Source organism: Gorilla gorilla, chromosome 12 (genome assembly GCF_029281585.2).
Source record: "Gorilla gorilla gorilla isolate KB3781 chromosome 12, NHGRI_mGorGor1-v2.1_pri, whole genome shotgun sequence".
Classification (NCBI taxonomy): Eukaryota; Metazoa; Chordata; class Mammalia; order Primates; family Hominidae; genus Gorilla; species Gorilla gorilla.
In genome coordinates, this window is record NC_073236.2 from 124,341,338 (window position 1) to 124,358,885 (window position 17,548).

Sequence of the window (17,548 nt, forward strand, 5' to 3'; positions counted from 1 at the left end):
CACCAAAAAAGTGATCTGGGCAAAGCACATTTGCTATACGTTCAAGGATGTTAATGGTGAGGCATAAACAATGGTACTAACATCCAAAGGCAAACACATTTTCAGGAGGAGGATGACGTGTTTTCAAGGCAGCTTCCTGGACTGCCCTCTGTGAGGGCTTTAAGGAGGCTGGGGCTGCTGCTGGGGGGATGTGGGGAGTACCCCGTGCTACCTCCTCCTCCAAGGCCTCTCCATCTGGCCTACCTGTCCCACACAGTGGCCTGGCCTTCCTTCCTTCACAGTAGCTCAGGAATCCAAAACGGAGGAAACTGAAGCTGCCAGGCCTTCTTAAAGCCTGGGCTAAAAAGTAAAAGCTTTCACTCACGGGCCCAGTCCAGATTCAAGGGGAGGAGACATAAGCTCCACGTATTTACCCACCAAAAGTGACTATCTCCCTGTGATGGTTGATACTGAGTGTCAACTTGATTGGATTGAAGGATGCAAAATATTAATCCTGGGTGTGTCTGTGAGGGTGTTGCCAAAGGAGATTAATATTTGAGTCAGTGGGCTGGGGAAGGCAGATCCACCCTTAATCTGGTGGGCACCATCTAATCTGCTGCCAGCGAATATGAAGCAGGCAGAAAAATGTGAAAAGAAGAGATTGGCTCAGCCTCCCAGCCTACATCTTTCTCCCATGCTGGATGCTTCCTGTTCTCGAACATCGGACTCCAAGTTCTTCAGTTTTGAGACTCGGATTGGCTCTCCTTGCTCCTCAAGCTTGCAGATGGCCTATTGTGGGACCTTGTGATTGTGTCAGTTAATAAACTCCTTTATATATCTATACTATTCTGTCCCTCTAGAGAACCCTGACTAATACATCCCCCCCCCCCCCCATAGAAAGATTGGAATACTTGTCCTCAGCCTAAACTCCCTTTCTTTTTACTGACTGCAAACTGATGAAATTCTATACCTGCTCCCTCTACACCCCACTCCACCCCCAATTTTTATATGTGACATCTGATATCAAACCAGCTTCATTTTGCTCATGGACAGCAAACCAATCATTGGGACTGTGGGTTTTGCAAAAAAGAAAAGATTTTATTTTGTGAGATTGCTCACCAGGCTGCTGAGCAAGGAGAAGGAGAACAAATCGCAAATCCACCTCCCTGCAAACAGGGCTTAGGGGTAATTAGGGGGATAGAAAGCAGGATGGTGTGAAGTATGGGTAAAGGTGATTGGCAGGTGGGAAAGGTGGGGTAATCAGGGTTTCTGCACAAGCGTAATTGAGCTACATGGCTCTTCGTAGGATGCATGTTCAGAAAATGGTTGAATTAGCATGAAAGGAGGGTGCAGGTTTTGGCCCTTTGACATCAAAAGGTCACGCTTTACGCACCCATGCAGGCTCAGTTGAAGGGTTGATGGTCTCAACTGGCTTGAACTCAACAAGAACTGCCTGCTAGCTCCTGCAAAACAACATTAAGCACTTATTATTATGGTGATCCACTGTCAGAGCTGTTATCTATAAGGAGGCTAGTGGAAGTTTAGTTATGCATTGTTTGGCTACTATGACTTGCTAGTGGGAATTTTAAGATTAACTGGATGTAAGCAATTAAAAGCAAGCAAGGCAGGTTAAATTAGGCAGGCTTAATCAGGTTAGCCCTCGGTTTCCCATCTTGCTTAATACATGCTAAAGTAGACAGAATATGAGCTATGTCTTAACCATTTGTTTGGAAGAAATTTTCAGCAGCATATTTATATTTAATTGTTTACACCAGTGCTCTTCAAATGCAAGTAGCTTAGAATTACTCCAGGGAGGCTGGGCACGGTGGCTTACAGCTATAATCCCAGTGCTTTGGGAGGCTGACGCAGGTGGATCACTTGAGGCCAGGAGTTTGAGACCAGCCTGGCCAACATGGCAAAACCCCATCTCTGCTAAAAAATATGAAAAAAATTAGCTGGGTGTGGTGGTGCATGCCAATAGTTCCAGCTACTCAGGAGGCTGAGGCAGGAGGATTGCTTTGACCTGGGAGGTGGAGGGTGCAGCGAGCCAAGATCGCGCCACTGCACTCCAGCCCCGGCAACAAGCGAGACTCTCTCTTTAAAAAAAAAAAAAAAAAAAAAAATTACTCCAGGGAGTTCTTTCCCCAATGCATATTTCAAGGTCTAGCACTCAGGAATTTTGGTCTCCCCTGTCCGAGGTGGAGCCCAGGAGTGGGCATTTAAACAAATTCCCTAGGTGGGTGATTCTAATGCAGGTGGGTTTCCTTGGATGACACATGTGGAAAGCTTATTTTAGAATATTATTGTTTTAAGGTTCACCAACAAGGTCATTTGGATTTCATGGCTTTATTCTTAGATGTCATTTTATTTCCTACTTCTTGATCTGTTAAAGAGATGAATGTTAAAGTGGTAAGGACAGATTTTAATCAGTAATACACTATTGCAATAGGGAAGAATGTCCAGCATGAACTAAACTCAACTTGGGAGGTGGTGGGGGGACTGCTGGAGCTTGAGTAGAGTCAGAGAAGTGACAAATTAGGAAGACTGGTCAGTGTAAATGCCCATTAAGTCAGCTGCAATTAATCAATTAATTAAAGTTAGGGTTGTATTCTCCCAGAGACTAGAGACAGAGGTACTGTCATTCCTTATGATTACATTTCAAAGGAATGGCTTTCACTGCTGAGTTGTTGGAGAAAGATGTACATCTCAAAGGGACAGAGGAAGGATTCACAATTGTAAATAGTGCATTGAGTAAAATTTAGTAAATGCTCTAAGAAAGGGTGGTCAGGGGCCTATGGTCAGGTGTTGGCTGGAACAAACAGTAAATTCTTTTAGAAGCCTTGTGCTTTCTCAGGCCCTTTAAGGATAGCTAGGGTCACTTACGGTGGTTGTGGCTCTGAGCTGTTGGTAACTGTTAGTGTTTGCTTAAGTCTTTAAATGGGGAGAGGAAGAGAGTGGACGAAATTGTTTACACTAAGAGTTTGTTGTTTTCATAGGCCAAGGTTGAGGCCTGGCAGATAAGAGGGCTCAGAGGAGCCTGGCTAGATTTTGGTTGAGAACCACGCTTTAGTTTATGTCCCCCAAACCATTCCTAATGGTTTCCCATTAGGAAACCAAGATATGAATAGATTAAATAATTCCTGCAAGGCTATAGAACTAGTCAGTAACAGAACTATTATTCAAAACAAGGTCTCTCTAACATTAGAGTCTATCCCAGAGGTAGGAGAAGGAGCTGGAAGATTGTAGAAGTCAAGATCTGTGAGAAGTGGAAGAAATGACATTCTATAAATGTGCCCTGACTGCAAAACTATTGTTTCATCTGTTAGGTTCAATGTAAATTCTAGAGCAATTTTTAGCATAGGGATACATTCGACTTTAACATGCTATTTTCTTACTTGGTGACTTCAGTTTGGTAAAGATTTTTGCCTACAATCTTTCTTTTAAATGCTTTCAATCTTTGTTTTAGTTCATCCTTTCAGGACTTAATTAGGTTCCAAAGTTTCTTTTAAAAATCGTTTATCTCATATCTGTATCAGAATATAACAATTTAAACTTAAAAACTTTAAAAGTTTAACATTAGGTATACATTTTTTATCTAAAGAGAAGCCTAAAATGATAAGGACTTCAATAGGAAACAGTTTGCATGAAATTCCATGGAAGAGCTAAAACCATTAACATTGAGAGACATTTAATAATTCTTCCTCAAACGGTTTTTAATCCTTGGTGTTTAATTCAGTTTTTCCACATAGCTGAAGGTGTCTGACTCTGATGCTTTAATAACTTCTACATTTTGAGTTGGTACTTTGCCCTATCAAAATACATATTAATTACTTGTCAGTTTCATTGAATGTTTGCACTTTTGGTTAATATTTCCATTGTAGTTTTCAATTAGAGGAAACTCAAAGATAAACTGAAGAACTTAACCAAAATCCACTACAATGGTAGAAAAAAAATTATGGCTCATGAATGGTCCGTTCATTGAGAGAAATTTTTTTCGAGCTTACATTATTTTGCTGGAAAAAATAAGTGATTTTTAAAAGTTACAATCTCCCTTTTAAGCAAAAAAGGTTAATCTATAATAGCATCAACATAACCATGTATAATTCATGTAGTCAATAAATATTTTCTCAGGGCCTGCTTTCAGGCTGGGTTTACAGAGATTAAACAGCCATTGGCCCTGTCCACAAAGAATTACAGTGTTTTGGTTTTGTAGTTGCCTTTTGAATTTTTGTATTATTGGTGTTATTTGAGACTCCCTAGCCTTGCCGCCTGTGGACATGAATGGTAATGATCGTAATAGCAAATATCATAATTTCACTAGTCTTGTTCCTAGTCGATGACAGAAGACATTCAGTCATTTGTAAAATCCTCTACCAAATATTTCTGGGGAGTCCCAGAGATATCTGATACATGTTGGCACAAAGGTCCATTACTCTGCCGATCATTTCCCTTTGGAGCCGTTGCTGATCTGCTGCCTGGGCTGTGCTGTCTGTGAGCTGCATGGCTGTTTGTATCAAAGCAGGGGGGAATGCCTTCCCCCTTTTTGTTTCCCTCTGCTAGGTTCAGAGGGTTTCATTTAGTCAATTTGTCAGAGAAGACATCCTAAAAGACTCCCACAAACAACAAGAGTGCTAGCTAATATAGAAACAAAAACAACTTTTAAAATGAATGAATGAGTTTGTAAGAAAGTAAAAGATATCTGAGTCCTAGCAACAGGTGTGGGAATCCATGGAAGACGGGGGAACTGACGCTTTAGGGATATTTATGGATCCGGATGTCCAGAGCTTTGATTGCAGGGCTGAAAATAGTGGAAGTAGGAAGGGGAGGCTTGGATCGGTGTAATGGGAGTGGATCTCTAGTCACACTCTAAATAAAGTTAGCACCCATGAAGAGCTACAGTTTTTTTTAATCCCATAAAAAAGAGGCAGAGAGCAAATAAATTTGTCTGTTCAGCCTGGAATCTGAGTGCATATAAAAGTCTCCTTTAAGAATTTGTTGCCACAGCCTGACACTCTTGTAAGTTTGGAGCCTGAATTTACACTATTTGTATCATGTGAAACAAACTTTAATTTAAAGTGGACCCAAGTCTACTGAGTGCTTTGCAGACATGAAGGCAAGTCTTTTCAGGGGGAAGGCACCCTCCATCTGAGGCCTCAAAGAATCCTCAGAACTAGAATTCCAGAGCATCTGAGCAAACAATAAGACACACACACACACACACACACACACCATAAAGAAAGAAGCCACCATAGGCAAGAGTCAGCAGAAAAAAATAGATACTCGAGGGCTTCAGGTATTAGAAATACCAGGTAGAGAATATAAATTATGTTTGATGTGTTTCTAAAAGTAGGACTTTAACAGAAAAAGAAAGTAACGAAATGATCAGCAGCCTTGAGTTTTAAAGAAATAACTTCTAGAAATAAAAATATAATAATTAATATTTAAAAACTTGATGGAAAGATTAAGCAGAGAAAGCTTAAAAGTGAATGTGGGCATTGGAATCGAGATTAGAAGAAATTACACTGGATACAAAACAGAAAGACAATGAGGTATAAAGTGTGAGGGAGGCTGAGACGTACAGAGGATACAATGCCTCATCATCTGTCTAAAGTGAATGGTGTACAGGTGACATGTGAATAGGTAAGAACTGAGAATTTTCTTTTTTCTTTTCTTTTTTTTAGAGCTGTGGCCTTTCTCTGTCAGCCAGGCTGGAGTGTAGTGACACCGTCATAGCTCACAGCAGTCTCAACCTCCTGGGCCCAAGCGATCCTCTCATCTCAGCCTCCCAAGTAGCTGGGACTACAGGCGTGAGCCACCACATCTGGCAAACTTCTGGCTAGTTAAAACAATTTTTTAAGAGACAGAGTCTGGCTATGTTGCCCAGGTTAGGACAGAACTTTCCATAAGTGATTAAAACAAATAAAGGGAGTGGGAGAAATTCATATTCTAAACTTCTGAAATTACTCTTTATAAGAAAAAGGGAGGGTGGGGCCAGGTGCGGTGGCTCACGCCTGTAATCCCAGCACTTTGGGAGGCCAAGGCAGGCGGATCACGAGGTCAGGAGATCGAGACCATCCTGGCGAACACAGTGAAACCCTGTCTCTACTAAAAATACAAAAAAATTAGCTGGGCGTGGTGGCGGGCGCCTCTAGTCCCAGGTACTCTGGAGGCTGAGGCAGGAGAATGGCGTGAACCTGGGGGGCGGAGCTTGCAGTGAGCAGAGATCCTGCCACTGCATTCCAGCCTGGGCAACAGAGCGAGACTCCGTCTCAAAAAAAAAAAAAAAAAAAGAGGAGGTTGGAAGAGAGAAGTGTGTGTATGGGAGGTGTACGCATGGATGCATACGTGAGTGTTGTATTAGCTTAATGATTATTGCATCACCTTATTCCATTGGGAGAAATTTCTTTTTATCCTGGTTTATACTTGTTATTTATTCTGTCTTTCCCTGCCTCAAATTGACAGTTTTCTTAATGTCCTTTATTCTATTTTTTTGGAAGATATATGTTCTATATATTTGGAAGATATATGTTGTAATTCTTTCTATCCCTTGTTTGTGCTTTTTAAAATTGTAAATTTACCTTTTTCCCCCAATATGTTATTATGAAAGTTTTCACATATAGTATAGTTGAAAGAATTTTACCATGAACACCCATGTACCCACCAATGAGATCTCATTAGTATTTTACTATACTTGCTTTATCACATCTTTCCATGTATTTATTTATCTTCCACCTATCCATTAACCCATCTTATTTTCTGATGCACTTCTGAGGCACTTCAAATTATATTACAGATAGTTTACCTTTGCTTTTAAACCAAATAAAACTAAAAAGCTATTTTCACTTTTAAGTCAATAATTGATCAATTTTCCAATGTATTTTTTTCTTTTTATGAGATGGAGTTTCGCTCTTGTCACCCAGGCTGGAGTGCAGTGGTTCAATCTCGGCTCACTGCAACCTCCACCTCCCGGGTTCAAGCCATTCTCCTGCCTCAGCCTCCCAAGTAGCTGGGATTACATGCACCCGCCACCACATCTGGCTAATTTTTTGTATTTTTAGTAGAGATGGGGTTTCGCCATGTTGGGCAGGCTGGTCTCGAACTCCTGACCTCAGGTGATCTGCCTGCCTTGGCCTCCCAAAGTGCTGGGATTACAGGCATGAGGCACCATGCCCAGCCTACCAATGTATTTTTACCAATGTATTAGTCCACTTCTTGCACTTACTTGCTGCTGATTTATGCATTTGTTACTGTATGTGCCTCTGGTAGGGCCTGTTTCCCAGTTTGATGTTCTGTATAATTTGTGAGTGAGAAAATTGGGAGGAGGAAATGGTCTGTTTGAATTGCATTGCTAATTAGTGTAAATGAGATTTCAGTAAGGGGCTGGACATTGTTTCTTTGCTAAAACCATGCATGAGCTTTATATCTATTTTGGCTGCCAAGATATATTATAAAAGTCTTAGAATATTTATGGAAGGATTGATTGGGATTCTGCAGGCTTTCTAGAGGAAATAAAATTTCTTGAATTGCTCTCAGTGTTATTTTATATTATGATTAAAATTTATATTCTTCATAAAGAGCTAGTGCACTATCCAATCAAATACAAATGTATGACACCTATAACAGGTAGTGTTTAAATGCCCAAATTCAATTTTACTATGCAATTTCAACTTTAAAATAGAAGCAACTTCATATGATGATCTAATCTCTTTTGTCTCTAATATTGAAAAGCATAAAAGGGTTAAATGCTGAATCATTAATGGCTTTTAGCTTAATGGACTTTTTAACTGATAGGAGCTAAAAGGCTGAGCTCCTACTAATGAATCTATGAGCTAATGACAGCTATACATTGATGAGTTAAGAGAAGAAAAATCATTCCCTTTTTTTTTTCTTTGAGACAGAGTCTTGCTCTGTCGGCCAGGCTGGAGTGCAGCGGCACAATCTCGGCTCATTGCAACCTCTGTCTCCCGGGCTCAAGCAATTCTCCTGCCTCAGCCTCCCGAATAGCTGGGATTACAGGGGTGTGCCACCGTGACTGCCTAATTTTTGTATTTTTTTTTTTTTTTTTTTTTAGTAGAGATGGGGTTTCACCATGTTGGCCAGGCTGGTCTCGAACTCCTGACCTCAGGTAATCTGCCCACCTCGGCCTCCCAGAGTGCTGGGATTACAGGAGTGAGCCGCTCAGAGACAGACTCTGTCTTCCGAGTCTGTCAATTTTAGCAGTGGCTGTGGGGATGGAAAAGCTCAGTAAGCTATGAACACTCTCAATTATTAACTAATAACACCAATCTGTCAATTCAGAAGCAACATTGCAGAGATCCATACACAACATACAGATTCTAAATTAGGTAAATCTTTAGCTGGATGTGGTGACACGTGCATGTAGTCCCAGCTATTTGGGAGGCTGAGACAAGAGGATCGCTTGCATCCAGGAGGTTGAGGCTACAGTGAGCTGTGTTTGCGCCACTGCACTCCAGCCTGGGTGACACAGCAAGAGCCTGTCTTAAGTAAATACGTACATAAATAAATAAGGTAAAATCCTTATTCCAACCCGTGTCTGATATTCTATATTTTAAGGTAAAATAAATAATGCAAAATCCACTGGTAGAAACACCAAGAGAGGGGTGGTTTCAATGCCTAGAAACTCAAACTAGTTGAAGCATAAAAGAGAATGAACTAGATCACTTACCTGGAAAGATGGAATCATACAGGTGTCTCTTGTTTCAAGCATGCTTGTATCAGATGAAGTCTCTACCTCTTTCTCTTCTCAGTTTTTTTCAATGTATTGGTTTCATTCTTTCACTATATAGACAGGCTTTCTCTCTGGAATGAATAAGATGGATGCTAATAACCCCAATATTCTTCAAACTCTGTGACCCAAAAAGGCAAGGAGCCTTTTCCTCCATTTCCACTTAAAAAAAAAAAAAATCCCAGGGAGGGATTCTCAACCTGATGCTCAAAGTAGCAGGAATGGAGTTCTTTGGGTCAAGGGGGCAGAGTTTGGGGATTGGCGGCCCCACTAGGAATTATCTGACTGAGTGAATGAAGAGCAGCTAGAACAGTCTCCAAAGGAAGCAAAGGGCCTGGGCAGACAAAAATGACCAGTGTCACTACAAGCACGAGGGAGGAAAGGAGAAGAGAATAATGACGAACAGAAGAGTCTTGCTATCCTTGTGAAATGCTCACCACCTCTTCATTAAATTACCCACTCTGCTGTTTAGGATTAGTGTGACAATCATCTCAGTTTGCCCATGACAGTCCTGTTTCATGCTTGTTGTCCTAGCATAACTATTAAAATCATGGCTTTTTCTTTTCAAAAATATCCCAGTTTGGATACTTTGCTATATAGTCACTATAAATAAGACCAAGTAGCAATTTGGCTTCAGCCACTCAATCTGTTTTAAGTCATCCTATTCCTTTGATTCAGTTGAACTTGATCAGTTCTTTGCCTTTTCTTTTCCAACCCGTGTCTGATATTCAACATTTGGAGTTCTTCTTGTGGCATACATATTCTTACCGTCTTCTTCCCTTTTATTGGTCACCTCACGTTTCTCCCCTTCCAGGAACTCTTCTGGATTTTAACTAGTGGTGCTGAAGGTTTAACAACCCACTTACCTGCTCAGAGCATCTCTGCTAGTAGAATTTTTCTTCCAGGGATTGCTGCAAGTTAAATGTATACTCCCTCTCCAAATAGCATAGATTCATCCTGTGACACTTCGGTTGTTGTTTCTTCAGAGTAGAAGCTCTCTGCTAGGCATGAGTTTATGTTTTCTGTCCTTTTGTACATGCTATGGTAAGTGGGGTATGGATGAGGATGGATAAAACAATTAACATGGTGTGAGGCTGGGCATGGTGGTGCGTGCCTGTAATCCCTGCACTGTGGGAGGCCGAGGCAGATCACTTGAGCCCAGAAGTCCAAGACCCCCCATCTCTACAAAAAATAATAAAGTTAGCCCAGCATGGTGGCATGCACCTGTGGTCCCAGCAACTCAGGAGGCTGAGGTGGGAGGATTGCTTGAGCCCAGGAAGTAGAGATTTCAGTTAGCTCTCTTTGTGCCACTGCACTCCGGCCTCAGTGAAAGAGTGAGACCCTGTTTCAAAAACAAAAACAAACCAACAAAAATAGTGTGATGATGGTAAAATAAATAAATTCTTCATGATGTATTTGCAGTGGTCCCCTTTGCACACCAGCTAAGAAGGAAGCATCCTTTGCCAGTTTGACCAGCTATCTCCTGGCCGTGGTTGTACAGATTGAATGAAAGTGGTGAAGAGAGTGATGAAACAGAAAGCAACCCCAATATCTATCTGAGAAAGGATGAGACAGAGGAATAAAGAGCCAAGGAAACTTGGTGTGGAGAAATAGGTGGGGTTGTACTGAGGTAATGGAGGACTCCAGTAACCAGCCCTCACACTGCATTCCATGTGCATGGTGTTCCTACCTCTTCATGTTCTACTGCTGCAATGTGGGCAGGGCTCCCTGGAGGTATACAGTTTGTCAGCCTTGTGCGGTAGGGAGAAGACACGTCTGGTGTTCACAATGAGGGGTTTGATTGAAAGGCACAGCTGCTATGCAGAGAAATACTATGGGGAGACAATGTGTAAAAGATTTTCTGGGAAGTCTGTCATTTATTCAACAAATAATATATATTTTGTCCTCTGCTCTATGCCAGGCACTGTTATAAATTCTGGGGATATAGCAGGGATGGATATAGCATTTGCGTGCATATAGATAGAGCACCTGGCATGGCTTACCTTTTAGTGAATAGAGACAGATAATAAGCAAATATATTGTATAGCCGTTTAAATGATGACAAGTGTAATGGAAAAAATAATAGAGCAGCTCTGGAAAGCTGGAGTTGGAGAATGGTCATTGCAAATTTAAAAATGAACAGTCAAGGTAGGCTTCAGAGAGAGACGACATTTGAGCAAAAACTTGAAGGAGATAAGGGAGGAACCGGGTAAACATCTGGTAGAAAGCCTTCCAAGTGGAGGGGACAGGCTTTGCAGAACTCCTGAAGTTGATGTGTGTCTGGTGTGTTCAGAAATAGAGCCAGTGTGGCTGAAGGTAGTAGGGGGAGCAGGAAATGAGGTGTGAGATTTAGGGGAGCAGGCAGATGACGTAGGGCTTTGAGGTCATTAAACTTTGAAAGAAATGGGAGCTGGTTAGAGGCTTCCCCACAGAGGCTTTTAATTGCATCACCGCCTAATGCATCTTGATGGATATCATGAAATATAATTATCTCAAGGGATATTCAATATTTTTGTTTCTTTTGATGTGAAACAGTGTAATACTTTGTACAGTATATATTCATTCATGTTACAGTAGGCTGTGCTTATAACTGTCCACAAAGAAGTATTTGTTGAATGAATGAATGAAAGAACAAATGGGGTTGACCTTTTCGCTCCCTCCATGCGGGTTCTCAACCTATTATTTCAGCTTTATTGCCCCTACACCCTTTCTCAACTTGGGTTCTATTCACCCGTCTTGTTGAGTACTAATTAGGAAAAAAAAAAAAAAAAGGCAGGCTAGTGGGAGCAGGGAAAAACAAAGAGATAAGGCAAATTAGCTATACGTCTGTCTTTCTTCATGGTCCAAAACATATAAACAAAAGGAAGAAACAAATAAGCCATAGGTCTACTTTTCTTTATGGCCCAGGACATATGGCCCTTCTACCCAGATAACGTACTTAACTCACAAACTTCCCGCTTACCTTCAAATGCCTCAATTTCTGAAACACTTCAGCTGACAAAAAAAAAAAAAAAAAGAAAGAAAGAAAGAAAGAAAGAAAGAAAGAAAGAAAAAAAAAAAGCAAGTTAACTCCCTGCTACCTGGTGTTATCAATCACTCCAAGTTCCAGTCTATAAAATTCTCAACAAGCCTTTGTTTCCTAGCAATGAGCTCCCCCTCTGCTGATTCGGCCCGCTGCTCCCTGGCAACGAACTTTCATACTTTCTTTAATCTGTCTTTCTTTATCTACCACTGTCTTGGTAAATTCTTTTACTCCCACACTCAGAAAGTCGTCACTCACTGGCGACACGTTGAAAGAGTTCTTTCAACTCTGTATTTCTGCCTCTGTCTCTGCTCATTCCATTTCCCGCTACTTGAAATGCTTCTCCAGTGGATTAAAATTCTGCCTGTTGTTAAAGACGCAGGGACAAGCTCCACGTCCTCCAGGAAGTCCCTGCAGACTCTGGCCTTCGTTGCCTTTTCTGAGCTCCTGTAGCATCCTTCCTCTGCTACCTTTCATTGGATAACTTTGGTTGTTTATTTCAAAACCACTGTTTGAACTCTCTCTACGTGTTAGGCAAAGAATATACAAATGAACATCAGCATTTTAGTGGGGTACCTTTACCATTTCTGTTTTATAGAAACTGAGTTATAAGAGAGGCTCAATGACTTGGCCGATCTCATGTAGATTAATGAACACGGAGTGTATCAGGACCGGGACACAAGTCGTTCCCAAGACAAGCAATAGTCCCTGTCCTTCCTACTCATAAAAGGGTTAACCTAGCATTTCCCTGCCGCGGTCAGTTCACTTCCTTCCCCGTGAAACAAAAGCGGCCGCGGATAGAGAAGCTTGTCCTGTGAGGGACTCCGTAGAGACACTCGTCCGCTGCCTGAGTCCCCGACGAACATGGCGGCCCCCGAGTCAGGGCCGGCTTTGAGTCCAGGCACTGCAGAGGGTGAGGAGGAGACGATTCTCTATGACTTGTTGGTCAACACCGAGTGGCCACCGGAGACTGAAGTACAGGTGAACCAGGCCCATCTACAGCAGCAGCCAGCTTGGCGCGGGCGCTTCGTGGGCAGAGCCACGTAGCAGGAGCCACGTAGGGGAGTGGAGCCGGGTGGGTGGGGGACTAGGGCCCGTTGGCTTGTGCGGTCGCCTTGGCAACGGCACCTTGGGCTAGCGGGAGTCTGGGGCGGGGTGGGGTGGTGGTCCCTGAGATTCTTCCTGGGCTCAGAATTCGGTTGTTGGGGGCTGGAACTTCGTGCTCTGGGGAGCGTACGATCCCACTTTGGTTCTTAGTTTCGCTCTCTGTATTGGGAGGAGAGGGAATTGTTAGTGTCTCTCTCTGTATTCGGAGGGGAAGGCACAGCGCTGGACTCGAGGGTCCTTTCTCCTATCTGGACCCTCGGTGGTCCCTTCTCGCGGTCTGGCTAGGGCTAGTCTGGGCCGACGCTCAACTGCGGTGGGAGAATTTTCCAGGACCTTACAGTCTGCAGCATCTGCCAGGCTGGTGCAGAGCGCAGAATCGGAGCCTTTACCCATACTGGGGGCTGGATCGCGCCAGGTCTTGTGTGTTTCAGTAAAAGAGCATTTAATAAGGGTGTGCGTGTCCGTTCGTCCGTCTCGGTGTCACAGGTGCTGTGCTAGGTGCTAAGGATACAGAGATGAATATGTTTTCGTGGAGCTTCTCGTCTAAAGGGGAGACAGTCCCGTAAACGTTTTTCATAACCTAGCGTTTTATGCGCTATAGTTAGCGATGTGAGCAAAATGCCACGGAAGTGCAGAGTAAAGAGCTGCTGACTGGGATTGGGATCTCCGCTAGAGAAGGGTTATAGAGGTTGATAATTTATGGACTGGATCTTGGGATTATCAGTTGTTTGGTAGTGAAGGCCTCCCGGGTCTGTGATGAAGAGTAGGAACCATGGATCCATGTTTATTTTATTTTATTTTTTATTATTATTTTTTGGATCCATGTTTATTTAACAGATATTTATTGAGTGCTTAACACGTGCCAGTTACTGTTTTAGACCCAGAGGAAGCAGCCAGATAGAAAAGAACCTTTATTAAAGATTATGTAGTCCAGCCCATATGAGTTATCTTACATTTTTTCTGAGAGTTTCTTTACTGGAGAAACGACTCATTTTTCAGCCCAAAGTTTGTATTTTTTCCTCTGTAGCCTCCTTCCCACTGCAGTTTGTGCTTATCATGCATAATTTATTTTGTAGACGGGTAGATATCTGCATATATTACTGTTTAATTTCAAGTACTTAGTTTGTCTTAATGTGAATATTTTTTGGGTTATGCAGCTAGGAAGCTGTTGCTGAGGCAGCTGGTTAGATAAATTTCCACTCCTTAACACTCATTGGTTAATTGCAGTAATGTTTCAGAATGCTTACCATAAATTGATTCCAAAAAAGTAACCACAGAATTAACTTACTTTAAAACCCTTAGCACTTTGTTTTGTGTTTGTGTGTTGGGGGTGGGGGAGTTCAATTGATTTCTGCATTCTATCGATTTCTGCATTCTGTTGATTTCAGCTGTTGAATTATATAAGCTCTTGGAGGGCAGACATCTGATTCATCTTTATATCTCTCCCCAGGGCCAAATTGTGTCTTGCATAAATCCAACAATCAATTCATGTTTATTGAGTGAAATAACTTTTCTGTGTTTTTAAAAAAAATCTGTCTACACTTACTGTATGTCCATTGTGCTTTTCTTGACAGCACTTTAGTGCATCTTATGCAGTGCCTAGCGTCATCAACCTACCCACAGTGTGTTCAGTCTGTACTAATGGAATGGAATTATTTAATATAGCAATTACGTATCTGTGTATGTTTTGTTAGTAGCATTGTCTGTATAGATACACAACAGATAGTCAATGAATTGGCCTTGGAGATATGACCACTTTTCCTGTGAGCAAAACTTACAGCCTCAATAGAGTATGCTGAACTGGCAACCAGTATGGTCTTTGGCCTTGACTTCTCTTGTCTTTGGATTGGTTTTTGATTTGGAAACAGTTTCCAGCTTCAATCCTTGTTCTTTCCTGCAAGGTTAGTCCTGACATGTGCCTGTAGCTCTGCTATGCTCACTTTACTCCTATTGTCCCGCGTCCTGTGTCTACTTTTTTTTTTTTTTTTTTTTTTGAGACAGGGTCTCACTCTGTCACCCAGGCTGGAGTGCAGTGGCATGATCAGGGCTCACTGTAGCTTCGTAGCTTCAACCTCCTGGGTCACCTCAGCTTCCCAGGTAGCTGGGACTATAGGCATGCACCGCCATGCCTGGCCAATTTTTGTATTTTTTGTAGAAATGAGGTTTTGCCACGTTGCTCAGGCAGGTCTGGAGCTCCTGGGCTCAAGCAGTCAGCCCACCTTGGCATCCCAAAGTGCTGAGATTACAGGAGTGAGCCACTGCACCTGAACATCCAGTCTTTAAGTAGTTTTAAGACACTGCTTCCCTGTGCCCAAAGCTCTGAGTATTAGTAAATAAAAATAAGTTTACATATTGTATAAGTAATACTGGTCTAATACTACTAGAAGATTCAAATGTAAGTGTTTTTTGTTTTAAATTCCAGCCTAGAGGCAACCAAAAACATGGTGCATCCTTTATCATCACGAAAGCAATTCGAGGTAAATATAGCTTATTTCTCTACAGTAATGATATGGTTAACAGTTAAAATGTGTTCTTTAGACTTCTGATGTGGAACCTAATAAAAGTAATGTGTGTTATCTGAGTTTAATTATATATATATTTATATATACACACGTATGTATGTATATGTATACATTTGTATATTTACGCATGCACGTTTTTAGCTCTAATGCAGCTTAGAGCTAAAGTATATAGCTTTGGTTTAACCATTATGGATGTATTCTAGAACAGGTGTCCTCAATTCCTGGGCCATGGACTAGTACCAGTCTGTGGTCTGTTAGGAAACAGGCTGCATAGCAGGAGGTGAGCGATGGGTGAGTGAGCATTACCACCTGAGCTCCACTTCCTGTCAGATAAGCGGCAGCATTAGATTATCAGGGAAGTGCAAACCCTATTGTGAACTGCACGTGTGAGGGATCTAGGGTGCATGGAAAAATTGTCTTCCACAAAACCAGTCCCTGGTGCCAAAAAGGTTGGGGACCGCTGTTCTAGAAGGAATGAAGGTCAAAGCCAGTATGAGTCTCAGAAAGTCAGTGGATGTTGAAGGTGAAAATACACTGAGAGACTATTTTAAGAGGTCTATGTGGTGTTTCAGATACATCTGGTCAGAGATACTCAAATTACAGATTTGGTAAGCCAGGGTATTCATTTGACTCCTGACAAATTTTACGTATGAACTAACAAGAGTCTGAGAAAGGATTGAGCACTAGGTTTACTGAGCTGGTGCCATGACGGGTTTACCATATTCATTAATAGAGTCCTTTTATCAGACCAGAAAGGTGCCGTTACTCCTTTATGATTTTAGATAAGAAAACTTGCTCAAGGTCATTCATTTGGAATTTGACTGCATGTCTTTCTGGCTCCAAAGTCCATCCTTATACCAGTGAATTTAAGTTCCTTATAAAGAGAAAATTCATTTTCACAGAAGTTAAGTACTTGAAATTAACTGTAATCTTCTGATTATCCTTTTATCTTCTGATAAAATTACAGTTAATTATAGTTAATTTTATCTTCTGATACAAGAAGCACTAGCATATTCAGTTTTCATAATGACAAATGCTTTTAAGTTTTGAGAATTTAGAAAATATGTACAAATAATAAAAATTCATTGTAGAAAATACAGACACTATAGATAACTACAAATTAGAAAAAAATTTGTCCTCATCATACCACCTAGAGAGAATCTGTTATTCTTTAGATATTTTTCCATTGATATATACCTAACTGCATACACAGGTACACACATACATGTACATTTAGGATGATAGAAAGCATTGTTTTTTCATAGTGTGTTAGAGGTTTTGTTTTCCGTGGGCTTTCCCATTATAGGTATTACTATTTTAAAAATCTTTGCTATAAAGTGTAAAATATATCTTGCTTTAATTTTTTATACAAATATTTTGGTTTCTAAGGGGTGATTATTATAACTTCTAGTCCATGGTTTCATGAAAGCTTCTTAGATTAAATTTAACATCTCAAACTGCTTTTATTTCTTGAACAGTTAGGAAATACTTGAAACTTTTGAATAACACACAAACTTGGAATTTAATAAATATCTGACCCTGTAAATGTTACAGTGTATATTAGGTTATATTTAGTCTCTCATTTTAAGACTTGAGTTCTTTATTTTTTTTAATGACTTGCTCTGTAGTATATTTTAGATTTCTCATCTATAAATCTAATTTGAAAATGATTCTTAACAGCTGATTTATATTTGGCTTTGCCATTTCTTTTGATTACAGATCGTTTATTATTTTTACGCCAATACATCTGGTACAGGTGAGTCTTCGGTCCTTCAGAGAAACAGTATGAACATCAAATATAAACAATATTGTTCTATATATGATTTGTTTTCATAATTGAATTCTAGATCATGATAAAGTTGCTGACATTCAGGCAAACTCAGTATGAGACATTTCAAACATTTAGGTAGAATCTGACAAGATATCTCAGTAGACATAGGGTAGTTTTTGTTCCCTTAGTTATTATTAAGAATGTCTCATGACAATTTCTGCTTCCTCTGATGACTATTCTCAGGCTTATCTTGAATGTCCATATGAAGCATCTGTAGCTTGCATATCTTTTAAAATACATTTTTGTTCTTGTCACGTCATCTCACTTGTGGTTAATATTCAACTGCTGTGTATCAGAGAAGGTTCTTTAGGTTTCAGTTCTTGTATATTTTTTAATTCCTT

The 17,548-nt window shown here is 40.9% G+C and overlaps 1 protein-coding gene and 1 long non-coding RNA gene across 5 annotated transcripts in view; one reads left to right on the forward strand and one right to left on the reverse strand.

The window, feature by feature from the left end:
- Window positions 1–1,056: 1,056 nt before the first annotated feature.
- Window positions 1,057–11,799, reverse strand: LOC109025677 (uncharacterized). Of its 2 annotated transcripts, XR_010130053.1 has the most exons (5): window positions 11,688–11,739; window positions 10,416–10,557; window positions 9,592–9,764; window positions 8,666–8,799; window positions 1,057–1,442 (listed from the first exon to the last, which is right to left on the reverse strand). It is a non-coding gene; the product is annotated as an uncharacterized lncRNA (long non-coding RNA). The 2 variants fall into 2 exon arrangements; XR_002004600.4 differs by lacking the exon at window positions 10,416–10,557 and having other exon boundaries at window positions 11,688–11,799.
- A 361-nt stretch (window positions 11,800–12,160) lies between these two features.
- NBAS (NBAS subunit of NRZ tethering complex) overlaps window positions 12,161–17,548 on the forward strand; it is a 394,628-nt gene continuing 389,240 nt past the window's right edge. The window contains exons 1-3 of one of the 3 annotated variants that reach the window (XM_004028860.5): window positions 12,161–12,728; window positions 15,277–15,331; window positions 17,096–17,132. In XM_004028860.5, the coding sequence (XP_004028909.2) occupies window positions 12,612–12,728; window positions 15,277–15,331; window positions 17,096–17,132 (209 nt within the window). In that variant the 5' untranslated portion in view covers window positions 12,161–12,611. The remainder of the gene's footprint in view (window positions 12,729–15,276; window positions 15,332–17,095; window positions 17,133–17,548) is intronic. The other 2 variants (XM_063696052.1, XM_063696053.1) reach the window with 2 other exon arrangements.